This window comes from Electrophorus electricus, chromosome 12, assembly GCF_041902795.1.
Source record: "Electrophorus electricus isolate QZ-2024a chromosome 12, ASM4190279v1, whole genome shotgun sequence".
In the NCBI taxonomy this organism is placed as follows: Eukaryota; Metazoa; Chordata; class Actinopteri; order Gymnotiformes; family Gymnotidae; genus Electrophorus; species Electrophorus electricus.
This window is the reverse complement of record NC_137508.1, coordinates 6,803,957-6,825,000: the sequence shown is the minus strand read 5'-3', so window position 1 is coordinate 6,825,000 and position 21,044 is coordinate 6,803,957. Positions and strand designations below refer to the sequence as shown.

At 40.7% G+C, this 21,044-nt stretch overlaps 1 protein-coding gene across 8 annotated transcripts; it reads right to left on the bottom strand.

Annotated features, from left to right (window-relative positions):
* Positions 1–664: 664 nt before the first annotated feature.
* ldb1a (LIM domain binding 1a) lies at positions 665–20,121 on the bottom strand. 8 transcript variants are annotated; one of them, XM_027029585.3, is made up of 14 exons: positions 19,800–20,121; positions 19,562–19,600; positions 18,405–18,623; positions 17,263–17,363; positions 7,661–7,763; positions 7,524–7,568; positions 7,320–7,395; positions 6,485–6,587; positions 6,194–6,366; positions 5,844–5,966; positions 4,853–4,936; positions 4,172–4,295; positions 3,928–4,079; positions 665–3,275 (listed from the first exon to the last, which is right to left on the bottom strand). In XM_027029585.3, exons 4-14 carry the CDS (start codon positions 17,288–17,290, stop codon positions 3,045–3,047), a joined length of 1,242 nt encoding a protein of 413 aa, XP_026885386.1. In that variant the 5' UTR covers positions 17,291–17,363; positions 18,405–18,623; positions 19,562–19,600; positions 19,800–20,121; the 3' UTR covers positions 665–3,044. The 8 variants fall into 8 exon arrangements, with proteins under 8 accessions (XP_026885386.1, XP_026885388.1, XP_026885385.1 ...); XM_027029587.3 differs by having other exon boundaries at positions 3,934–4,079; XM_027029584.3 differs by having other exon boundaries at positions 6,485–6,590; positions 19,800–20,117.
* Positions 20,122–21,044: the final 923 nt, after the last annotated feature.

Here is a 21,044-nt window from a genome sequence, read left to right as displayed (position 1 = left end):
GCTGCAGTCAAGCCGAGTTTAACCTTATTCGTCACTGATTACAACACAAGAAAGGAACTGTCTGTAGAAAGATAGGTGTTTGTTGGCTGTCTGATTTAACACATGCAATGTAGCAACTTACAAAACCTCAGATTTCAAACTCAAAATTCATTATCTACCCAAAATGGTAAAAGAAGTTTAAATATGATCCACACTGCAAAGTTCTAAGTACTAAAAAAAACCAAAAAAAAACAGCAGTAAACCAGGAAATGGTTCAGTGCAAATAAATTTAATGACAATCTAACCTAACAAAATCTATATCATTCAATTTTCATTTCAGGAAATATTAAATAAGTTTTGATAAATACTGCTATGCCAGCTCTATCTGATGCTATTAAATCCCTTGGCATTGAAAGATTACTTTAAAATCCAGTGATCCAAGTTTCCTTACCAAAAAGACCATTTTAGTTTCTGAAGAGTATGGACGTTTATGGACAAAAACGTAAGTTCCTGTGGCACAAGAGCAACTGGTAGTGTGGGCTCAGTAAACAACAGCCATATTGCAGAGTAACACTAAACTAATCCTCCTTCTAAAGCTTCAGTCTTTGCTGTAAAGACTGGCATTGGTGCGTATCCATTCAGGAATGAGGCTGCAGTTTTAAAAAATTATCCATGTCAAAAGAAATACAGATTTAAGTGAAAATGTAGTTTATTAATACCATACTTGAATCAACAGCAGACACTAGAAAAAAATATATTTATCAAACAGCCACTATCAAAGGGGTTCTACAAGAACAAAATGGAGTTTACCCTTCAGCGGCAATTTAGTGAATAATCCCAAACCAACACTGTCTGAGAGACTACTGTCTGAAAAAACTAATTATACAATGCATGTACATTTTATATCGGTTTGCCACAGATTTGGGTAAAATCCCCCCCCCCACTATGTGGCCACAATGCAAAACGCCCTCTGGTGTTTAAACCCAGTACATCATAAGTCAAGGGAGCTTTTAAAAAGCAACAGGACTAACTTAGTATGACAAAATTCAAATTATTTTGATTAATCCTTTGTTTTATACATTAAACAGCTTCACATCTTCAGAGTGAAATGGTCCTACATGAGAATTGGAATTGACAAAGGTGACTATATTGCGAATGTGTCAATGTACATAACATCTATTGTATTCAGACAGGACAATGGCAATATTTTACAAAATAAAATAATAATAATAATAAATACATTGTACATAAAAACTTTAATCTACCTCCTGAAGTGAATGGTGTCCATGGTTGATGCACCTAAAAAGGTTTTAAAAACTAAAAAAAAGCAAAAACAAACAAAAAAAAAAAAGGTTCTACAATGCATGGATAGGTTTTTGAATTTACATTAATATGCACATCATTGGGGATGCTCTATAGAAGAGTAAATACAATTACACTTATACAGAACTTAGCTACAGTCTTAAATATACAGGCACAAATACACAAAAAAAATTAATGAAAAATTCCTCATAGAAACAAAATACACAAGGGGTGAGATTGAAGTATCTTGCTTTTAGCTCCTTGGTTTGTAGCATTTGAAAACAAAAATGTGTGGAGACTAAAATAATTATATACTCTATGAGAGAGAGAGAGAGAGAGAGAGAGAGAGAGAGAGAGAGAGAGAGAGAGAGAGAGAATGAGAATCCTTCGCATTGGAGACCATTTGGTCAGTGTACCATTAAGATTTCAAGAGGTTTTGAGCTGATAACTTCTTTGAAAAGAGAAAAGAAAAAAAAACCAAATCATGGACACTGAACACAAAAGCTTCTAGAAAAAGTATGCACAAAAAAATGGAAGTATCTCCAACCATGATTACCAGAACAGGTGAGTTCCTGGAAACACTGAGACTTACAGAGGGATTCGCTAAACGTCTAGAACATGCAAGTTTCTAGACATACATGCCCTGATAACCTAATTTTAGTACATATTTAACAGGAACTTACCCATAGCAAAAAATGTAAAGCATAATATTGACATAAAATATTATTTGGCTAAATGCCACAAATGTAAATAATAATAATAATAACAATAATAGCTAATTAATATACATCTCTACCATTCTCCAGTTACAGATTTAATCGAATTCCACATTTTAATAGGGAAAGAGAACAAAATGTACTATAATTTCATAAGAAAAATAGATTGAAAATACAGTGACAACAGTGCAAAAGATACTCAGGGTGTTTAACTTGCTTATAATTTTTCCCCTTACAAATTGATATAAAAATTAAAAAAGAAAACTAAATGTAAAAAATAAAAACAAGCAAATAAAAATACAACTCTTGAGCCTGGTTTTATGGTCAAGCAATTTCTGCCTATGACCACAGCGAATATGTCCAGTACTCCAGTACCATCAACAATACACTTTTTTAAAACATTTGTTAAAAGACTTTACGTAGTGGTTCTCAACTCCGGTCCTCAAGCTCCGGAACTGTACAGGTTTTTGTTCCAACCAGGTCCTACAAAACAAATAATTTAGGAGTGTTGGTTTTGAATCTGAGGTGCATACAATAGTTATCTGCCAGATGATTAAATAAAAGAAAAGTTGACCTGTGAAGTGAGCACAACAGAAACCGCCATGCATTGTCAAGCACAGCACCCAAAGAGACCCGAGGTTGGAACAAGAACCCACAATCACGACTGCCTTCACTAACTCTGCCGATCAAAGGCTTAGAGAACTCAAACAGACCAGACATTGATTCTCTGAGTGGGAAAAACAGTTTCTCTTGGGCATAAATGCGCAGCGAGATCCTCTCAAAGAAGTAAAACAAAGGTAATTTAAATATCAAATTTTAATCTATAAAATTTAAATCCTACAGTAATTCACAAAGCACAGTTTCACAAGTTGAAAGACAAATCAAAGAGTCTGGCCAGTGAGGACTCCTTAGGGTGGAACACTATGACAGGAAGGCCGGCTTTAAGAACTATAACGCGAATGCCACACTAAACAAAGAGTGGGCATTTTGAACTGCCCTCCATTAACTGCATGACTGTCCCTAACCCTCCACAGTGAGTGCTGTAGTCTACTGGGCTGACTGTGAGGTGGGGTTGTCACTCTTGCTCTCCTGGCTGGAGGGAGCTTTGTTGTTCCAGGGGCTGTTGTTGCCCAGGGCTGGGGAGCTGGTGAAACTGTCCTCGTCATCGATGCCATTGGCCGCATCAAACTGCGTGTTCTCCAGCCGTGTGATCAGCCGCTCATCCTCGTCCCCGAACTCCCCTCCCATCAGAGTGGGCTCACCCACCACCATCACATCCTGCAGGGGACAGGAAGGGGCGCAAACATTATCCCCGCAACACGGGGTGGGGGTTCCAGGGGTGGAGGAGGACTTGGTGGCTTCCTGCACCATCCAGCCCCACAGCAACTGCAGAGGGCATAAGACCTCAGAGCTCAAGCCATGAGTGCCCACTGTAATCAAGAAGGCCAGCACAGTTCAGCAGCCACAGAGACTAAGCTCTAGTGATGGCTACTATTTAGCAAACTTGGAGTCCAACACCAAGTTTAGTCTTTGGGAACCATATTCTACCATGGCCTTCAGTCAGTCAAGCTGTGTAGACCTGCCTTTGAGAAAAGATCAGCGGTGGGCATCCCTGATCCTTTAGTGCTGCACGGGTTCATTCCACCTCGGGTCTCCATCAATGGCTGTTTCTGGAGCTCAAAAATCACCCTACACAAACAGGCTCTGACCAGCTGACACAAGGCACAGAAAACCCACAGACCTGTGCCCCTGAAGGACCAGGGACTGCCCAGCATTGGATCATGTCCACTTGTCTCTACGTCGGGTCTGTCTGTCTTTAAACCTTTCCAGTTTCGCTCTTGTTCATGCAAAGCTTTGAGTCCCACCACCCATGCACGTGCTGCCTGTTACCTACAGGCTTGTAGAAAGGAAATCAAAATGAGATGCTTACAGGTACCTGGCTGGAGAGCGCAAAGCTGCTGGCTGGACTTTTCTTCTTGCTGTTGTTGCTGTTGTTGTTGGTGCCCCCACCAGTGCTCACAGTGCTGCCACCAGACATCTTCCTTTTCCGCCGCTTGTTAGGTGCTTGTCTCGCTGGTTCAGCTAGAGAGTGATGACACACGTCACATCACATCACAGCATGACAAAGAAAAGACGATAGTGAAGGCAGAGCAGAGAGGTGCTTCAGCCCTTACCTGGCGGGGCAACCATTCGTTGCCATTTTTGAAATAAGCAGGTCTTTAGGCAGTCTCGAGGACTGAGGCTGTAGGTCTTGTGTCTGGACATCAGCTCCTGCATAGGCTCCAGGATTACACAAAGCTAAGGAGAGAACATACCAGCTGCACTAAGACCCCATGGAATGCTTAGAAATGCCCACCGAGGCAAGATAAACACACACCAGAAATTCAAAGACTTTTGTGTTTTTAATCCAAAGAGTAGTTTATCCAAAAGTAGCCATTACTTGACAGTCAGACTATTCTGCACATCACAACCTGTTCACAGTCACTACATCTCATCTCTCACTTTCAGAACAGAGCAGTCTTTATATTAAATTAAAGTTATCTTTACTTAATATATGTAAACTGACTTGGGCACAGCATTGTGACTCATGACTTAAGTGAAAATTAAAAAGTAACCTGCAATGGTTGCAGGGATTACCTCTTAATATAGGGGGGAGGAAAAAAAGTGGAAGGCATGACTCATTAGTTCACACACCATTGCCATGGTGTTCACAGAACAAAAGTTAATCTCAGATGTGATCTTTAAAGACTTAGTCTTATGACAGTCATAATTATATCATATACGGTACAAAATTATAGTCAACTACGTTTTTAGAGATGCACACATTTTAAGAGGTACCAGGCTGTCATACTTACTCGGAGGTAGTTTAATGTTGAATTGGACAAGCCACATCTTGTGATGTTTTTTGAGAGCTGATCAAGCATCTGAGGGTCTTGGGCCTGTTGACGTAGCACAGTATGTATACATTTATTTATTTATTTTATATATTTTTTTAACATTTATATTTTCCAAAGCATACACATTAAATTTCCAAGAATTAGAACATTTACTGATCTGACATGCACAAGCCCAGTACTGGCTAGTCTAACTCCGATATATTTTATGAGTATATGGCAAAGCACTTTTGTAAGTTGCTATAGATAATGATGTCTGTTAAATGGTGAAAATGTAAATGTAACTAAAGATAAGAGCATGAAATATGAAAATCTAAGAATACAACAAGGGCAAACAACATTAAGGCAAAATACAAAATTATGAAATGAAACAGTAGAGGAAACAGTATTTTAGGAAATATTCAGAAATTTGCAATGTTGAATATTAAGTCTCAGCACATTAGCATTAAGCCATACCAGCACCAATACTTGCATTACCTGCATTAACATGACTAATAATAAATAGGTAATGCAAGATTAACTGATTTTTTTCCCCTTACTAGCCAATAATCAAATCTTCCTTATCTGGTTCACAGCTTGTTAACTAACTAGAGACATAAAACAAACTATGATAGGCTGACAAACTGTTACAGAAATACTTAAGTCTAAAATCTTGTTAATCATGCATTAGCTAGCAATAATTAGACATTTTAACCTGAAGGCCTACTGTTGTGAACACCCTCAAAAATAGTGGGGTTTTTTTGTAATGTGGATTAATGTTTGATCTTTTCACCATTTTTTCTTAATGTTTTATGGTATGGTATTATGTTTTCACTACATTCGGCTGTATTAATTTTTTTGGACTCATCTTTTTCTTGCTTTCCAATTGATGTTCTGTTATGGACCTGCCTGGGCCACTACAGAGCCTCCTTCTAGACTAAAAAAAAAACAAGCCCATTGGCAGCACACTCACATGCATGGCGAGTATACTGCGTGGCACAACTTCACGGTGCTGTCTGATGCTGAAGTGCCATGTCTTTATGCGCATCATATCATCAAACATGAACTCCAGATAGAGTCTGCCTTCCACACAAACCTGCACAGACACGAGTATTTTAAAATCAATAAATTCTACCATGTACAAGCAGGAAAACTGAAATTTCATTCACTCATTTCAAATAACCTTAACACTGAGGAAAAACAAATACACATCAGATTTGGTCACTGTGTGGTAACTGCCAACAGTGGTGCTAAATTCAAAGGTTACATACCATTGCAAATAATATACCTCTATTCACCCAGCCATGAAAGGGAGGAAGATACCTGTGTAAACATGGGCTTGCCATTCTGAGTGACCATGGTGCACTGATCACAGTCCAGAGACACAAAGTTGCTGTGAAAGGACTCCTTAGGGTGCTTCAGCACATAAAATAGCTCAGTAGCCCCTCCCTCAAAGATACTCCTGAAGTAGCGAGGGATTAATGTCCGGCCAATAGCTATAAACACAAAGATGTTTTAGATTTATAAGTATCTGACCTAAACTGTTGTCTAGTAAAAGAGAGAACTGTATAAATCTGAATTGTAAACAGCAAGGTGGAGGGGGGGATATCTTACTGTATCGTTTGGGCCCATCTTCCAGGCAGAATGTGATTGTTAACATGGCATCATCTTCAAAAAACTCTGTAGTAAATGCATCCCACCACAAGTTGTCACAGTCCTGCTAGAAAAAACAAAACCAACCAAACAACCAAGTTACTTTTATAAGGAACAATATATTCACTCTAGGGTATTATTGAACATGATGTTGATTTGATGATGGATGATTTTTCCAGACATTGCATTTGCCTTTAAGTAATGTTATAACAGGACACTGGAAATGCATACAAGATCTATGTATAAATTACATAAGAAATCTTAGGGATCTTTATACAAATTAGATAAAGAGTCCATTTAAATTCAAATAATTGCATAAAAAGTTCAATGCATAATGTATAGTTTTTTTTCATTTATCCTACCCGAGGTTGGCTAATACATATTTATTGGCATGACAAAGAGAATAATCAAATAAGCAGGTACTTTCATAGTTAGAAAAAAATAAATAAAAAGAAAAATAATTTTCCAATGGATATAGTAGAATGTTTATCTAGATGTCCGTGTAATTGCCAAATGTTTGGGGCTGTTGATTTTTATATTGGGTAAAAGATGCCACATCCACTGCCCCCCGCCTCTTTCACACACACACAAACTGACATTATGGATTGAGACTGGACCCATTTATCATACTTGGTCCTATATCAGCTAGTAATATACTTGTAATATTAACAGGCACTTTGTTAATTACCCAACCTCATGAGTGTAAAACAAATTCTGTGCAAATAATGTAATAAAACATCATATATTCCAGTCACTTTATAAAGGAAATAAACTCACAGCAAGAACAGTCTCTTACCTCTGTCCAGTTCTGTAGTCGTTTATTGAGTTCAAATATCCTGTAGTCTGTTTGGTTTCCATACGGTGTGTGTCTCCTATGCCAAGACATGGTGATTTGTAGAGTTGCAGCAATAACATTAAGCAGGGAGATGACATTCCAAGTTAAAGAATTTCAGAATTAACAGATACTGTTTGTATGACTGTACAACACAGACATACTCACCCTATGCCAGGTTCCATGTATGAAGGGGGATACATTGGAGTTGGGCTACAATTTAAGTCACATCACATATTACTATTTAGTTGCACTTATATAGTGCCTTTCTCAAACTCAAAACATACAATACATGCTTGACCTACCCCACATCTCGGTCCAGCATGGTGCCTGGATGAAAAGGGGGGAAGGCACTACCGTTGGGAGGCTCCTTTGGGGAGTACAGCTTGAACGACTTGGACGAACAGCCTATGGGACGAGAGAAAACCCATCTCCTCTGAATGAAAAATATACATGCTAAAACAAATGCTCTACTGCACCTACTGTTGTGCTTATGGAGTCAAAGGACGAACAACAGACGAAAATTTTCACAGACGTAAACCAGAATATATTGGTGCTGTTTCTGATCAATTTAATACTGAACAGTAACTTTCCTAAACTTCTCACCAATTTTACAACATACATGTTTTGCATTTATGTAACGTGATAACGATGAAATGAGAAATAGATAAAGATCTGTTTGCATCAACAACTGTTTTTATTTGTATCTATAACTTATACCTGCTCCTTTTTTTAATTGTCTAAAAACCTTTTATTGGCTTCGTAGAAGTCACCCTTGCAACATGAAACATGCCCTTTTCAGCCTTTACCGAGAGCACCATGTGACCACACAGCAATGGGTCTATATACTATTTACTCTATATACAGCCCATCCCCCACATATTTTATTACTGTTGATTCTTCTCTCGCTAGCTAGCAGTGCTGTTCTTCTACAAACCAAAGTCATATAGCAAGGACATCTCAATAGCAAATCTCAATTTACTTGTTTTAGCTGAGTATTTAACTAGATATGGCAATGGAAAACCAGAATAAATGCCAAATAACAGGGGACAGAGCTAAATCTCCACTGAAAATGGCCCAAACACAAGTAACCAGCAAATATAAATAATATACATACTTGCTAAAATGACCAAGACTGACAAAATTCACCATAAAAAGTGAATAGGTCCAACCTCAAAAAGCAGCTGGCTAACACACCATCATCCTTGTATTGCAGTTTCATTCAAAGCTGCCAATGCAGCTCAGTAGAAAGCCATTAAACATCCATTAATCCATTCAGAGGAGACATCACACTCCACAAGCACACACAGTATGACCTCCACTAATGTGTGGAGATGGACAACTGAGGAAGAAATAATATTTAAATGGACTCGTATTAAATGCAGTGGTTTGTTCTGCACCTTCAGTTTAATTAAGATGGGACCAGATAAGCCTAATGGCCTGTAAGGAGTCAGATGTACCATTTAAGCACAGCCCCTGTTGAACACATGCAAACACCAACCACATAATCTCCTGCTTATTTAACTAGCCTACATGCAAAGAGACTGGTTTGTTTTATTTATAAGGTCCAATAGTTAATCAATTCCTGGCTTTCTTAAACAGCTAACTATTCCAAACACCAGACGTCAGGGGGGTGCATTTTATGACTTTTTCCTTACCAAATAAATACAAATGATAGGACAAAACTGTCTAGCTTTCTCTGACATTAAGGGTGAAACATCAATTCAATTTGTTAATGAAACAGCACCTTGGGCATTCTGCATACCTATGGCTAAAATAGTTAGCTTTACTGCAACTTAACAGACTATTTTTCCTGAAGTGCTTAGCTTGAACTGAACACTTAATATCACAGAATTCTGGAAGCATGGAATGATGGGCCCTCAGAATAGTGATGAATTTGCTTAGTGATGAATCCAGATTATCAATTAAATCGATGTATGAAATGTTAAACACAAGAACGTACAACACGAAAGCATAATACTCCACGACACTTTCCGAGGCTGTGTTCTCTTAATTTGACTGCCAATTCACAATTTTAAAAAGTAATTTAATTTTTCTAGCCTCAATGACACTGACAACGGCTGTTCAAATGCAAACAAAGTTGCACTTTAAAACTGCTCTGGAGTTACGTTACATGCATTAACAAAATGGTTGGGACAAGCAAGATGAAGGCTAACATTACCGTGGGAATATCAACACCATGATCACAACGCAACGTTGGCTAGTCAAATGTTATTCGTCTTGACGCGTTATCAAGCAGCAAATTGGTTTTTATAAGAAAAAGTTACATTTAAAAGTTTTCAAAAGATGATTACTGTGCCCCTTGCCTGCATATGGTCTAGATTCTTTCTAACTAGGTAACCACTTGGCTATGCACCTCTCTAAACTCAGTAACTAGTTAGGTGACAGTTGAAGTGGTTTACTTCAAAGATCAAAAAATATTAACACTCTTATCTGTCAAATGACCTCGACTCGCTATAAATAGGCCGGAGGAGCTAAATTCTGATGTGGTCCTACCTTTATAGCCTAGCTAGATAGCTAGCAACAGCTAGCTTAGCCAGACTGATATCTCACACGGCCTAGTTGGGCCTACTTCAGGTTCGCACGTTTTGCTAAAACCAGAAGCTAGCTAGCTAAATAACACACAGTCAGTTAACTGGATAATTAGCTACCTATATCCATTTCTACACAATGCTTTGCGATTAACACGTAATATGGAAGTTCAACTCGTGCAACACAGTTCACGAGCGCTCAAGCCCTGTCGTACCTACCTGTCCAGGAAGGAAGAATGCGCTCCTGTGTCTCCAAGTCCGGTCACAGTTCGTGGAGCCCAGCGAATTGTAACATAAGTACGCCCATTTAATAACCCATGGCGCTATGAAACAGTGTGTCCAATTTATGTATATTGAATTTAACGCAGAAAAATGGATATCCTCTACAGACAAGAACCAGAAAGGCAAAGAAGGGAGCCTATGCTGCCAGCCCTTTGTTCCCCTGCACAGGGAACGAACAATAGCAGAAAGCCTCTCTGCGCGCTTCACCCCAACAACACCCCCGGCTCTTCTGTTGTAGCAAACCCTTGCATTCCCTCCAAGCTAAATCCACCCTTCCCCCCGTTATCGGTCAGCAGTGAGGCAACCGGCCCACCCTCTTCAATACCTTGCCGTTACTGCAACTACGATTTGCTATTTTAAAGTATTTGAATTATGCGTTATATTTTAGTACGCAATTAGGTTTACATTCGCCAAACCGGAAAAAAACTTAAAACCCTATCACGTCTGCATCATGGGCCCAACTACACAAAGGCCATAAAAAGCGTTAAATACGACTTTAGCTCCTTAAAATGTTATCACCATACAGTCTTTTCGCTGCTATAAATCCATAAAGGACGTAATGCTTAAATGTGACACTCTGAATCTAGTTTTCTGATGAAATGTACAAGTAACGTACAACTACCATAAGCGTCATTTATCATGTTCACGTAGCTGCAACCTACAATATGTAGTGTTATGTCTACTTTTCCTCTAATAAAGTACTTCTGCCCACAGGTCAAACAATCAGGTCATTCCAAATGATCTGCGGATACACTCCAAAATACTTCACAGAAGTCTCCGGTGTCCGTTCACAATGATGTGAGTAAACCAGAACAGCAGCGCCATCCAGTGTCAGCACATCTATAAACAGTAAAGCAATTTTCTTATAAATATTCACTTAAAGCTATTGTTCACATAATTCATATTTACTGCGTAAAGAAAGCAAAAACAATTTTATAATATGTTTCTCATGGTTAGTATTGTTTTTGTCTTTAAGAGAGAAGAACTGGATGTAGTCTTTCCTATTTTACTCAGTACTAGAAACAAAGGCTTGGCAAACCATTGCCTAAGTTCAGTGCTCTAGAAAGGACAGATCTGACCATACCCTTTGAATACATCTGTTTCGTAAAGGCCAGTGCATCTATTATTGCCAGTATAAGCCATTTTCACTATATGATGGGAAAACAATGTCACTGCAGTTGGTGAACTGAGAACATTCTTCATCTCCGGTCCTCCCTTTCTTAGTCTGAGACCTGTGCTTTAGATAAATGATATCGCCGTCATAGAGCGGAAAACTACAAACACCCTCACTGTAGATGAGAAACTCCCCCTCCCCCTGAAGAGGCCTGTGCTTCCCTCTTCGAGCTCTTTATTATGGTGCATCTCAGCAACACCCACATGCAGGCCCACAGTTCATGCTCAACCTGGTCACCCACAGCCACAGTTCTGGCACAGCCTGACAATGCCTCCATAACAGGCAAGGGGCATGAGGGCCATACTAACTACAGCAGAGGAGTAACTGCACTACAAAACACTTTCGACATGTCACGCTCTCTTCCAGAATGCTAGAATCAGTGTCAACAAGACCTTTGTACACTGCAATAAACACTAGAATTGCATATTATGTCTTCAGTCTCCTCCTTGATATTAGACTTTGTGATTCTATAGCCATTTTAAAGAAATAGTTCAAACCTGTTGTGTTCTGATTGTGCCTTTTTATTGTCTGTTTCAGTCTAGTCTTAGAAAAGTGCTCTCTCTCTCTCTCTCTCTCTCTCTCTCTCTCTCTCTCTCTCTTTATATATATATTTTATATATAAAATTTTGGCAATAGTAGAAATGCTAGCTGAAGCATCAGTTTTAGTAGAGTTACTGTTTTTGGTGGTGGTGGGGTTTTGTTTATTTGTTTGTTTGGTGTTTAAAATGGAAAGAGGGAGCATCATACTTTGATTACAGTAAAAAATTTAAACTGTACTTTTTATAATTCTGAAGAATACAAAAAATCCACAGGGCATCACAAAACAATTTGAAATGAAATGTGCGCTGTACACAGGTGGCCTGCTTCTGGTCTTACAAAAAGCACCAACCAGATTAACTTGTAGAAACTAACTGAAAACCGACTTGCACTTATAGTGCTACTAATCAAAGAAAACCTCAGCATTAAAAATGCCTACTGACATTAAATCCAAGAGTCAGAAAATTGTTTTTGTCACTCAAAATAAAATAAGAGTGGTATAGCAAAATAAGCAGGTTATATTCATGCAAATGGAGATCCTGATCACTGCAACTGATCTGCAAGTTGCTAAAGACGTAGAAGCATGCAATAAATGATTTATGCAATAATAAATGTGTGTTGCGAATGAGTGAAATAACCATACTGTTTGGATACTTACAGACATTTCTAATCTCTCTTAACCTGACATTCTATTAAGTAGATATATCTCATGTGCCATTTCCTTCATGCTTCCTGTGACCATAAAGTGCAGGGATAAGTGGAAACACTACTTTACAAAACTGCTGAAGCAAGCCGTCATCTCATTTAGAGCCAGAACCCCATCACCCCACTGCAGCCATGCCTCTCTACTGAATTAAATCGTAATTCAGTGCACAAGATGAGATCTGTTGGGGTTCAGTGCTGGTTCAGACTCTTTTTTAGAACATTGCCTCCTCCACTAATGACACACTATGACTCATTTTTCATCTTCAAATATTATGTACTCTTGTTTAGTCTAGCGTTTGTAAAAACTGCCTCTGCTTGCATCCAAAATTGGTACATTAGAGCTGCAGCAGACTGGTTCTATCTGGTTTTTGCTTTCTACTTGCCTTATAACAGTTTTGCACCCTTATTTTACCAAGAGAATATTTAAAACCGTGTAATAGCAACAAGACTGAGCATAGTCACATCTTGACATTTAACAAACATTTTGTGTGTACACAGCATATTGCATGTCTTACTCCCCTGTGATTTGAGTTTCCTTTTAAAAAAAACACACACACATCATAGCTTGTAAAACAGCTAAACAGCAGAAACCAGGAAGAGCAATAATGGACCTAAATGCAGAGGAGAAAAATACTGCATCTGAATGTGAAGTTTAATATGTCTAGCAAAACAGAATGTCTATCATTTGTAATAATTCTTTCTAACAGATTGGCAAACATATAGAGCGAGTTCCCTAATATTCTTATTACAGTTATCATGTAAGTTTGTTGACTGTAATGGCAAAGGGGAAAGCTTACACTGCTGTGGGAGAAACTGAGAGGAACAGCGCGAGATCGACAAATAGACTCATGAAAAGAGGGAGAGAGGGGGCCAGTAGAAAGAAAGAGAACAGCAAAGGGGCACAGATACAAAGCTTTTGGGGACTGGAGGAGCCTCATTCAGAAGTGCAGGTGTCAGGTAAGGGCAAGTGGAGGGGAGCTGTTCTGATGAGGCTTGGCGTGTCTCCTATAGCAACAGCAGCCGCAAGGCAGGGTCATGGAAGTTCACAGAGGCAATGCACTCACAGCTCAGGATCCACTGACATGATAATCAGCACAAAGCAAACAATGTTGCCTTGCTTCCTCCAAATCAGCTGACTCTCAGACATCCACCACTTACGCTCACTCTCACATACCTTAATGTGCTATACCTTTTTGCCATAGCAATTCTGTCCTTGTGTCTACAGCCATGACAAATACTATTCCATTTTGTCATCTAAAATTAAAAATTGCTGGCTTTCTCTAATAAGGCTACAGAAGTTTGCTATTTAAAAGGACTGCATAGGTTGCTATGACCACAAACAGGTTTAGTAATTAAATTAAGTCACCATCTGAAAACTTTCCCTTCTGTTCTACACGCTGGCTCACACACAACAGTTTCTCACCATTGCCGACATGTGACAAAATAATGAGTGCCGACATGTGACATCATAATGAGTGCCTGCATCCTTGTCTCGTGCCTGCCAGAGGCTGACAAAGTCGAGGGGAGCTGATTTTCAGAACAGGAAGCCATTTTGTTACAGCTTGACATAATAAGACTGATCTGTGGAGCTTGGAGACTGCTAGAGAGGGAAGTGTTACTTACACACATTCAAACACACATGCTTGCATGCACAAATGCACACACACACATTTATATGCACGCATGTGTACAAACAATGTCATTCCAACAGTGAAACAGTGAACCAGAGCAGACTCTCTCAGCTCCACAGGCACACCCTGTGTTGGCTCTTGGCTCCTGGCTGCAGCCATTGTGAAACACAAAACAGCTCTGGCTTTGTGCGCTCGCCATTTTAGCTCCCATTTTCCTTTAATCAAGGCGCACATGTGACTTTATGCATGAAGTAGCAGAGCTCCTGCTGCCTCGGAGTACTTGTGGGCGAGACTCAGAGTGGAGCAGCAGCACATGCTTTGCATGAGTGTGCGCTAGATAGAGCAGTAGGGAGGACATTGAGCTCTGCCTTTCTATTTTTGCCATGTTGTCTTCATTAAAGGCTATTATAACAACATGAAAGAGCAGTTCTCGGATCATATGCAAACACACAATGAACAGGAATGATTCTGGAGGTGAAGATGGGATTTCCTTTACTTCATTAATGCAGCAAAAAATAAAGCCATTATTGCACCCTAAAGAGCAAGTCACCCAGCTCACCATTGTCTGTGTAGACTGGCAGGCAGATGAGGGACCACGAAGGCCCAGAATGCACGATCTCCCACGCAGCCCACATAGGCACAGGAATGTAAACAAACTAGACATCAAATGGTGCCATGTGTTAGCGGGAGGGGTACTGACTGTGAGTCGGGGGGAGCAGATAGCGTCGTATTTCTGACTGACCAGGTTTTATGGAGCTCTGCAGCCTGTTTTCCCAGAGCAGCATGGGGAGAGCCCACACAAAAGTGGCTCATTTCAACATGAAACAACTGCCTTCCCCACTCCCTTTCTCCCCCTGCCTTGCTCAGTCTCGCCCTCTCATTCTCCCTTCTCCCTTTGCCAAAAAAGAGAACAATCAGACAGGACATACCGCTGTGGAAATTTCCATGACCGCACTCATAAAAAATGCACCCTCGCGAATATAATCGGCTGGATTTTAAACAAATGTTATTTGTCAAATATTGGCTTGTTTATCCTCGTAGTGGCCAGAAAGGCTTTCGTGGCTGGGTCTTACCAAGATAAGAATCGCACTTGCGAGTGACTGAGGAAAGTGTTTGCATTGCGCCGATACCACTGGGACAACCTGCACTGATACCACTGGGATGACCTGCACTGATACCACTGGGACGACCTGTGCATTGGTCTAAACTTGCCTTGATGCCACTCTTTCAAATCCTGTTTCCTGATCTTTATTCCACTGAAGGCTGAGGAGCGATATCATGCACATCACGATTGTATTTTGTGGTTGCATGGAACTGCTCACTCAGTTCAGTGATCACAGCAGAATGAGCCTCAGTGTGACTCTCATACATCACACACATGGATTTGGTTAAGAACTCATTTGAGGGCTTTAAGAACTAACAAGTAGGAGTGTCTGATGAATGGTGTGTCTAATGACAAAATATTTCTGTTAGTTTTCTATCTGTATGCTATTGAACCTAAATTACCACGGCTTTGCCAAGGCTTTTTTACCACTCATTGGACTATTGCAGTCCATAGTAGTGTGAAGTTTCCACATCAGTATCTCCCAGACAACACACACACACACACACACACACACACACACACACACACACACACGCTGATCATTTTCAGGCAAACACGTTTAAGTTATTTGCTAACGCCCTCCTGAACGATCAGTGTACCATGTGTTGATAATCTCTCTAGTTCAGTTCTGACTAGCCTTTTACCACAGTTGATCCTTTGCCATGGCTGTCACAACTGAATTAAGGACTGTACTAGAGAAGAAGGGCATACCATAAATGCATATTGTGATCCCTGACAGTTCAATAAAACAATGTCCCTGCTGTACCCTATGTCTATTCTCAAGGCCTCCCTTTGGTACACAGATAACCTATAACCTTATGAAATTTAATAGTTCCATTAATCTGATAGGAGATTCCAAACTGAAACTGCTAGCTTGAAGCTTCCCCGTGTGGATTCTGGAAATGAAATCCAATGGCCCCCAAATCTACAGTTGGGTGTAATTTGTACCATGTCTCGTTCTACTTGATTCACACACTCATTTGTTACCAAAAAACATTTTTAAAACAATTTGACCACTATGATCTCTATGTACAATCAAGTAGCTGAGTAGTGTAAAAGCACAGAACCACATCTTATCTTAAGTGAATGAAAATGTTAGTAAACCACCTTCTACTTGAGTAGGACTCACTCACCCACCCTACAGAGAAGGGTGTTCCACAAAGCAGGATTTATCAGTTTAGCCAGATAAATTAAACCCAAAGTCAAGACTGCCCAGTAGGGGAAGAGTTGAGGGACATTCCTATTGGACAATCCTCAACTATAATCTTAATTTATCTGACTAAATCCTTTTTTGTGTAATACCCTTCTAATGTAAAAAGACCCAACTGAGACCAGTGACTCTAAAAATGACCTTTTTATAGGTTCCAACCACTCCCACCCCCAAATTAGTAACTCAAAAAGAACATTAATGAATGATTTAGATTTTTTAAAATAATTTGGGTTTTTTGTTTTTCCTGAAGCTGTGCCTGTTTTTCCTGAAGCTGTGGCTACATAAATTACATAAATTACGTGAGAATAATATGACATCACAGATATAAGTGTGCATTGAGCACACACATAGAAACAAGCAGAGAAGCAATTCAGGTCACAGCAGCGTTATCCCTCTACACAGGAAGTTGGTGCTCCGAAATCATGTACATAATACTGTGTGTAACTGCTGGAATACTACAGTGGAACCACCAGTCATCTTACCTCCAAATCCAAAACACACTCTGCTCAAGAATACATTCGCCTTTCTGCTACCTCACTGCCACAGCAATGCAACCATAAAACCTGCTGCGCAGCGCTGTTACATGACACACAAAGCTCCACATCAAAGGCGCGTGAGCTGCACAGCTCAGAGCCCTTCACATGCACACACCTCACACAAGCATGCAACACTAGGCTGAGTTAGCTGAGGAGAGGCTGCTGAAACTCTTACCTGGGCAAGCACAACCTCCAACAGACATCTTCTCACATGTTGGGCTCTGCTCGTAATGGAAAGCTGCTGTCGAGTCCACACACTGCTAGCATGGACTTCCTCTGAGGAGCAGAAACAGACGGTGAAAGGAAGGCAGTCAGGAGGAGGAGTGCAAAGGGGAATAAAAATGTAGAAACAAGAGCTCGGCTAGAAGCAGGAAGCAGGAATTATGCTCCTGCTAGACCCTCTGCGCCCTGGCTCATTAATATGCAAATTACAATACTTGTGGGAGGGGAAAATATGAGAGTGAGAGAGGAAAAGAGAAGAGAGGAAGTGTGTCTAACAGAGAGTAGGAGAGAAACAGCAACATTGCGTGTGAGAAAGGAGATGCACAAAGAGGGAGGAGATGCACAAAGAGGGCGCATTGTCAAAGTAACCTGCAATACAGATTTCAGCACACATTAAGCTTGTGATGCGGCTCCCTTTTTTCCTGTGGCTGTATTGGCTATTTTTGCCTTTTGCTGCTGAGGGAGATAAACACCCAGTCAGAGGCCCAAGGCATAGAGTCATTACCATCTAACAGAGCTATGGTACACGCACACACACACACACATACACACAAGCTCTCTTGTCACTCCCTAGAGTTGCCTACACGATTCATCACAGCCTGAGTAAGACATACAGTCCGTCTCCTGCATTTCTGGTCTCCCTTTTCCTCTTCAAATAGCCTTTCCTCTATTATCACCTGGGTAAATTAAGCCATCTCTTCATTACCATCATGCAATTCTCTTTGTATTTCTCGTTGACTGTTTTTTTCTAATCTCTCTCTAAATCTCTGCCACAAGCACTCATTCATTTGTGCTGACAGTAGAGAGGTAGTGTTAATGGTTACAGACAGTATGGATTAAAAATGCAAAGCCCACCTGGAGTGCAGGGACACTTGAGACTTCTAGGAGCCTAGAAGACACAAGCTAATGAGGGCAAGAGTGTATTTAAATTCTGATTGGAACAAGTCTCTAAAACTAATTCATATATCCATAAAACAAACACATAACACATCGATCATCATTGCACAGCACCTCAGCTGTTACTTCTAATTAGCTTTCTCTTCCTATAAAGCATCTTCAGTTGGGCTTCACCTGCAAGCTCAGTTTCAGCCATACCTCGCTCAGAGTTTCCTTAGGACAGAGCCTCCCATGAGGACAGACAGCTCCTGGTTCCCCTGTCAGCAGCTGAGTCTGGCCTGTGATCGATCCCTTCACTCTGTTCACGTCACCTTGCTTGCGTGTCCTTCCCTCTGGCAGACTGCACCTTGAGCCACCAGATCTCACACACGGCTGAGTTCTTCACAGTGCCTGTCAAGCTTGCTGACTACTTTGCCTCTGGAGGTTTTTAGAGGGGGGAGGGGGCTTAGTTAGTGCCTCTTGATCTCACAAACACCAATTCCAGGGAGCAGGGATATGTTCAGACCAGCCCTTAGTTGGTCCTTGTTCCCCATCACTCAAAATCAATATACTGACAAAGAAACAACACTTTTCTTAGAATGCACCAGGGCATTGCTGTCATGCTGCTGCATTCATATGAATGACAAGGCAGCAAAAGGTGAACTCTCATACAATTGTCAAACACAGTACCAAAGCTTTGTTTAAAAAAAGCCAAACTCTAGGGAGAGATTAATTAGATCAGTTCAGTCATCTTTCTAATTCAACATTATCAATAAAGGCTGAACTAATATAATGACCAAGGGACACATAGCTTCTAGGATGGTGAACAAAGAACACACTGACACTCAGTATGACAAAGTCATTTCACAGCGAGTGGTTCTCTCTGCTGCTGCAGCAGCTTTGTGGAAAATGGCTTTTTTTGTTTTCTGAGCCAGAGATTGGGCTTTGAAGCCCTGAGCCTCAGGAAATGCACTATAGCACTGACTGCACAATCAGGTCCTCTTGCACTTCCTCTCTCGCTCGCTCGCTCGCTCTCTCTCTCTCTCTCTCTCTCTCTCTCTCTCTCTCTCTCTCTCTCTCTCTCTCACACACACACACACACACACACACACACACACACACACACACACACACACACACACACACACACACACACACACACACACAAACACACACAGACACCATAGCTGCACTACAAACAAAGATGGTCCCCCTACTGTCTGTCTGTCTCTCTCTCTCTCTCTCTCTCTCTCTCTCTCTCTCGCTCTCTCTCTTTCTTTCTCCCCCTTTCTCTCTCCATCTCAGGCAGATGCCCAGAACTGTGACAGCAATGTTGAAGAGCAGACATTCACCTGTGTGCAGAAACACAAACTCACCTTTCCTCACAGCCACGTCGACGGCCCCACTGTGGCCACCTGAGAAACACACAGAAACACAGGACTCAGAATCAGCCCTAAACTCAGTTAACACACAAAGCACAACATGCAGTCTGACACATTGTTACCCTAGCAAAACACAGCACCACTGTCACTGGGCTTAGACATGATGCCAATGACACCACCTTCGCTACAATAATCAATTGCCATTGTTCCTCATCAGCCCCAATTTCCTTACCACCTTTTATCTCTTCACAATCTGCGATGTTTGTGGTAGACCGAGCTTTGAGTGCTGACGATCTGGAGCTGGGTCAATTAGCCTTTAAAAAAAAGAATGGACTGACAGAGAGAGAGAGAGAAGGATGGAGAGTGAGAAGAGGAGGCGGGAGAGAGCTCACAGATCCACTGGAAAAAAAAAATATGACGCAGATCCAGAGCAACTTCTCCAGCCTGCCGTACCCAGAGAGGGCACTGTCGCCATGGCAACGGCAGAGCCATGATAGCTCGTCGGGGCACACAAGGCACGGCATTATTCCGTCTCTCACTTGCTGGAAATACACAGCTCCAAGCAGCCAGGCAAGCACGCACGCAAGCACACAAGAGAGGCAGGAAGGGAGGGAGGCAGAGGCACATTCAATTAAGTCAGCCCAGCCGGAGCCCAGCCACCTGTGACCAAGTCCAAGGTCAGAATGATCATAGATCAGGCTGCAACTCAGCTATTATAGAAGGAAACTGGTCACAGATTAGCCCTGGTGATGCCAGCTCCTCTCACAGTCTTGACAGAGCATATAGTGTTTTTTCCCCTAAGTGAATGTGTGTACTATAGAATGTGGGGGAACTCTCACCTAAGTAAGGACTGATCGATTGTCATTGCTTGTTTCCTATTTTTGATATCAAACTGGCAATTATATTAAAATGTTAAAATAGTGATATAGGAACAGTGGCAAACATATTACGTTCTAATTTGAAACTTTGATTGCTTAGGTTTTGTCCAACACAGTTCTACATGGTAACAGTGTCCTGTGTACAATAGTTACTCTGCACCATCAGTGGCTCTGCACACATTATTTATTGCACTTCACTTAATGAGTAACATTTATTATTTACTACATTTTTACTTGAACTGTGGTCTAACTAACACAATGAAATGACAACAGCTATTAAAATGGTCACAATAGTACTAACCTAGAAAGCAATCTATATTCACCAACTCTTTGTTATAGACATCATCTTTGTAGAAACACTGTGTAGGTGTACAATTATGATGTTTGTGAGTCTTTGTTTGTTGCAATGTACAATTTGTGTTAGCTATCCTCATGCAGCTGTGATAACAGGATAAGTAAAAAAAAAAAAAAAAAATACTGTAACACTGCAATGTCTGATAGACACACACAACCATGCCACTATTATGTGCCATTAGGGGTGATGTCAATAACTGACAATTGTGCATAGCATTGCATGCATTACTGTCAGAGTTGTGCAC

Bases quoted from the DNA above. Each gene is read 5' to 3' on its own strand.
- ldb1a (XM_027029584.3), bottom strand. From the start codon at position 17,290: ATGTCTGTTGGAGGTTGTGCTTGCCCAG. The intron at 6,367-6,484 runs GTAAGATATCCC...TTGTGTTTATAG, and splicing joins AGATGGGCCCAAACGATACA to CTATTGGCCGGACATTAATC. The intron at 5,967-6,193 runs GTATCTTCCTCC...GTGTCTGTGCAG, and splicing joins GCAAGCCCATGTTTACACAG to GTTTGTGTGGAAGGCAGACT.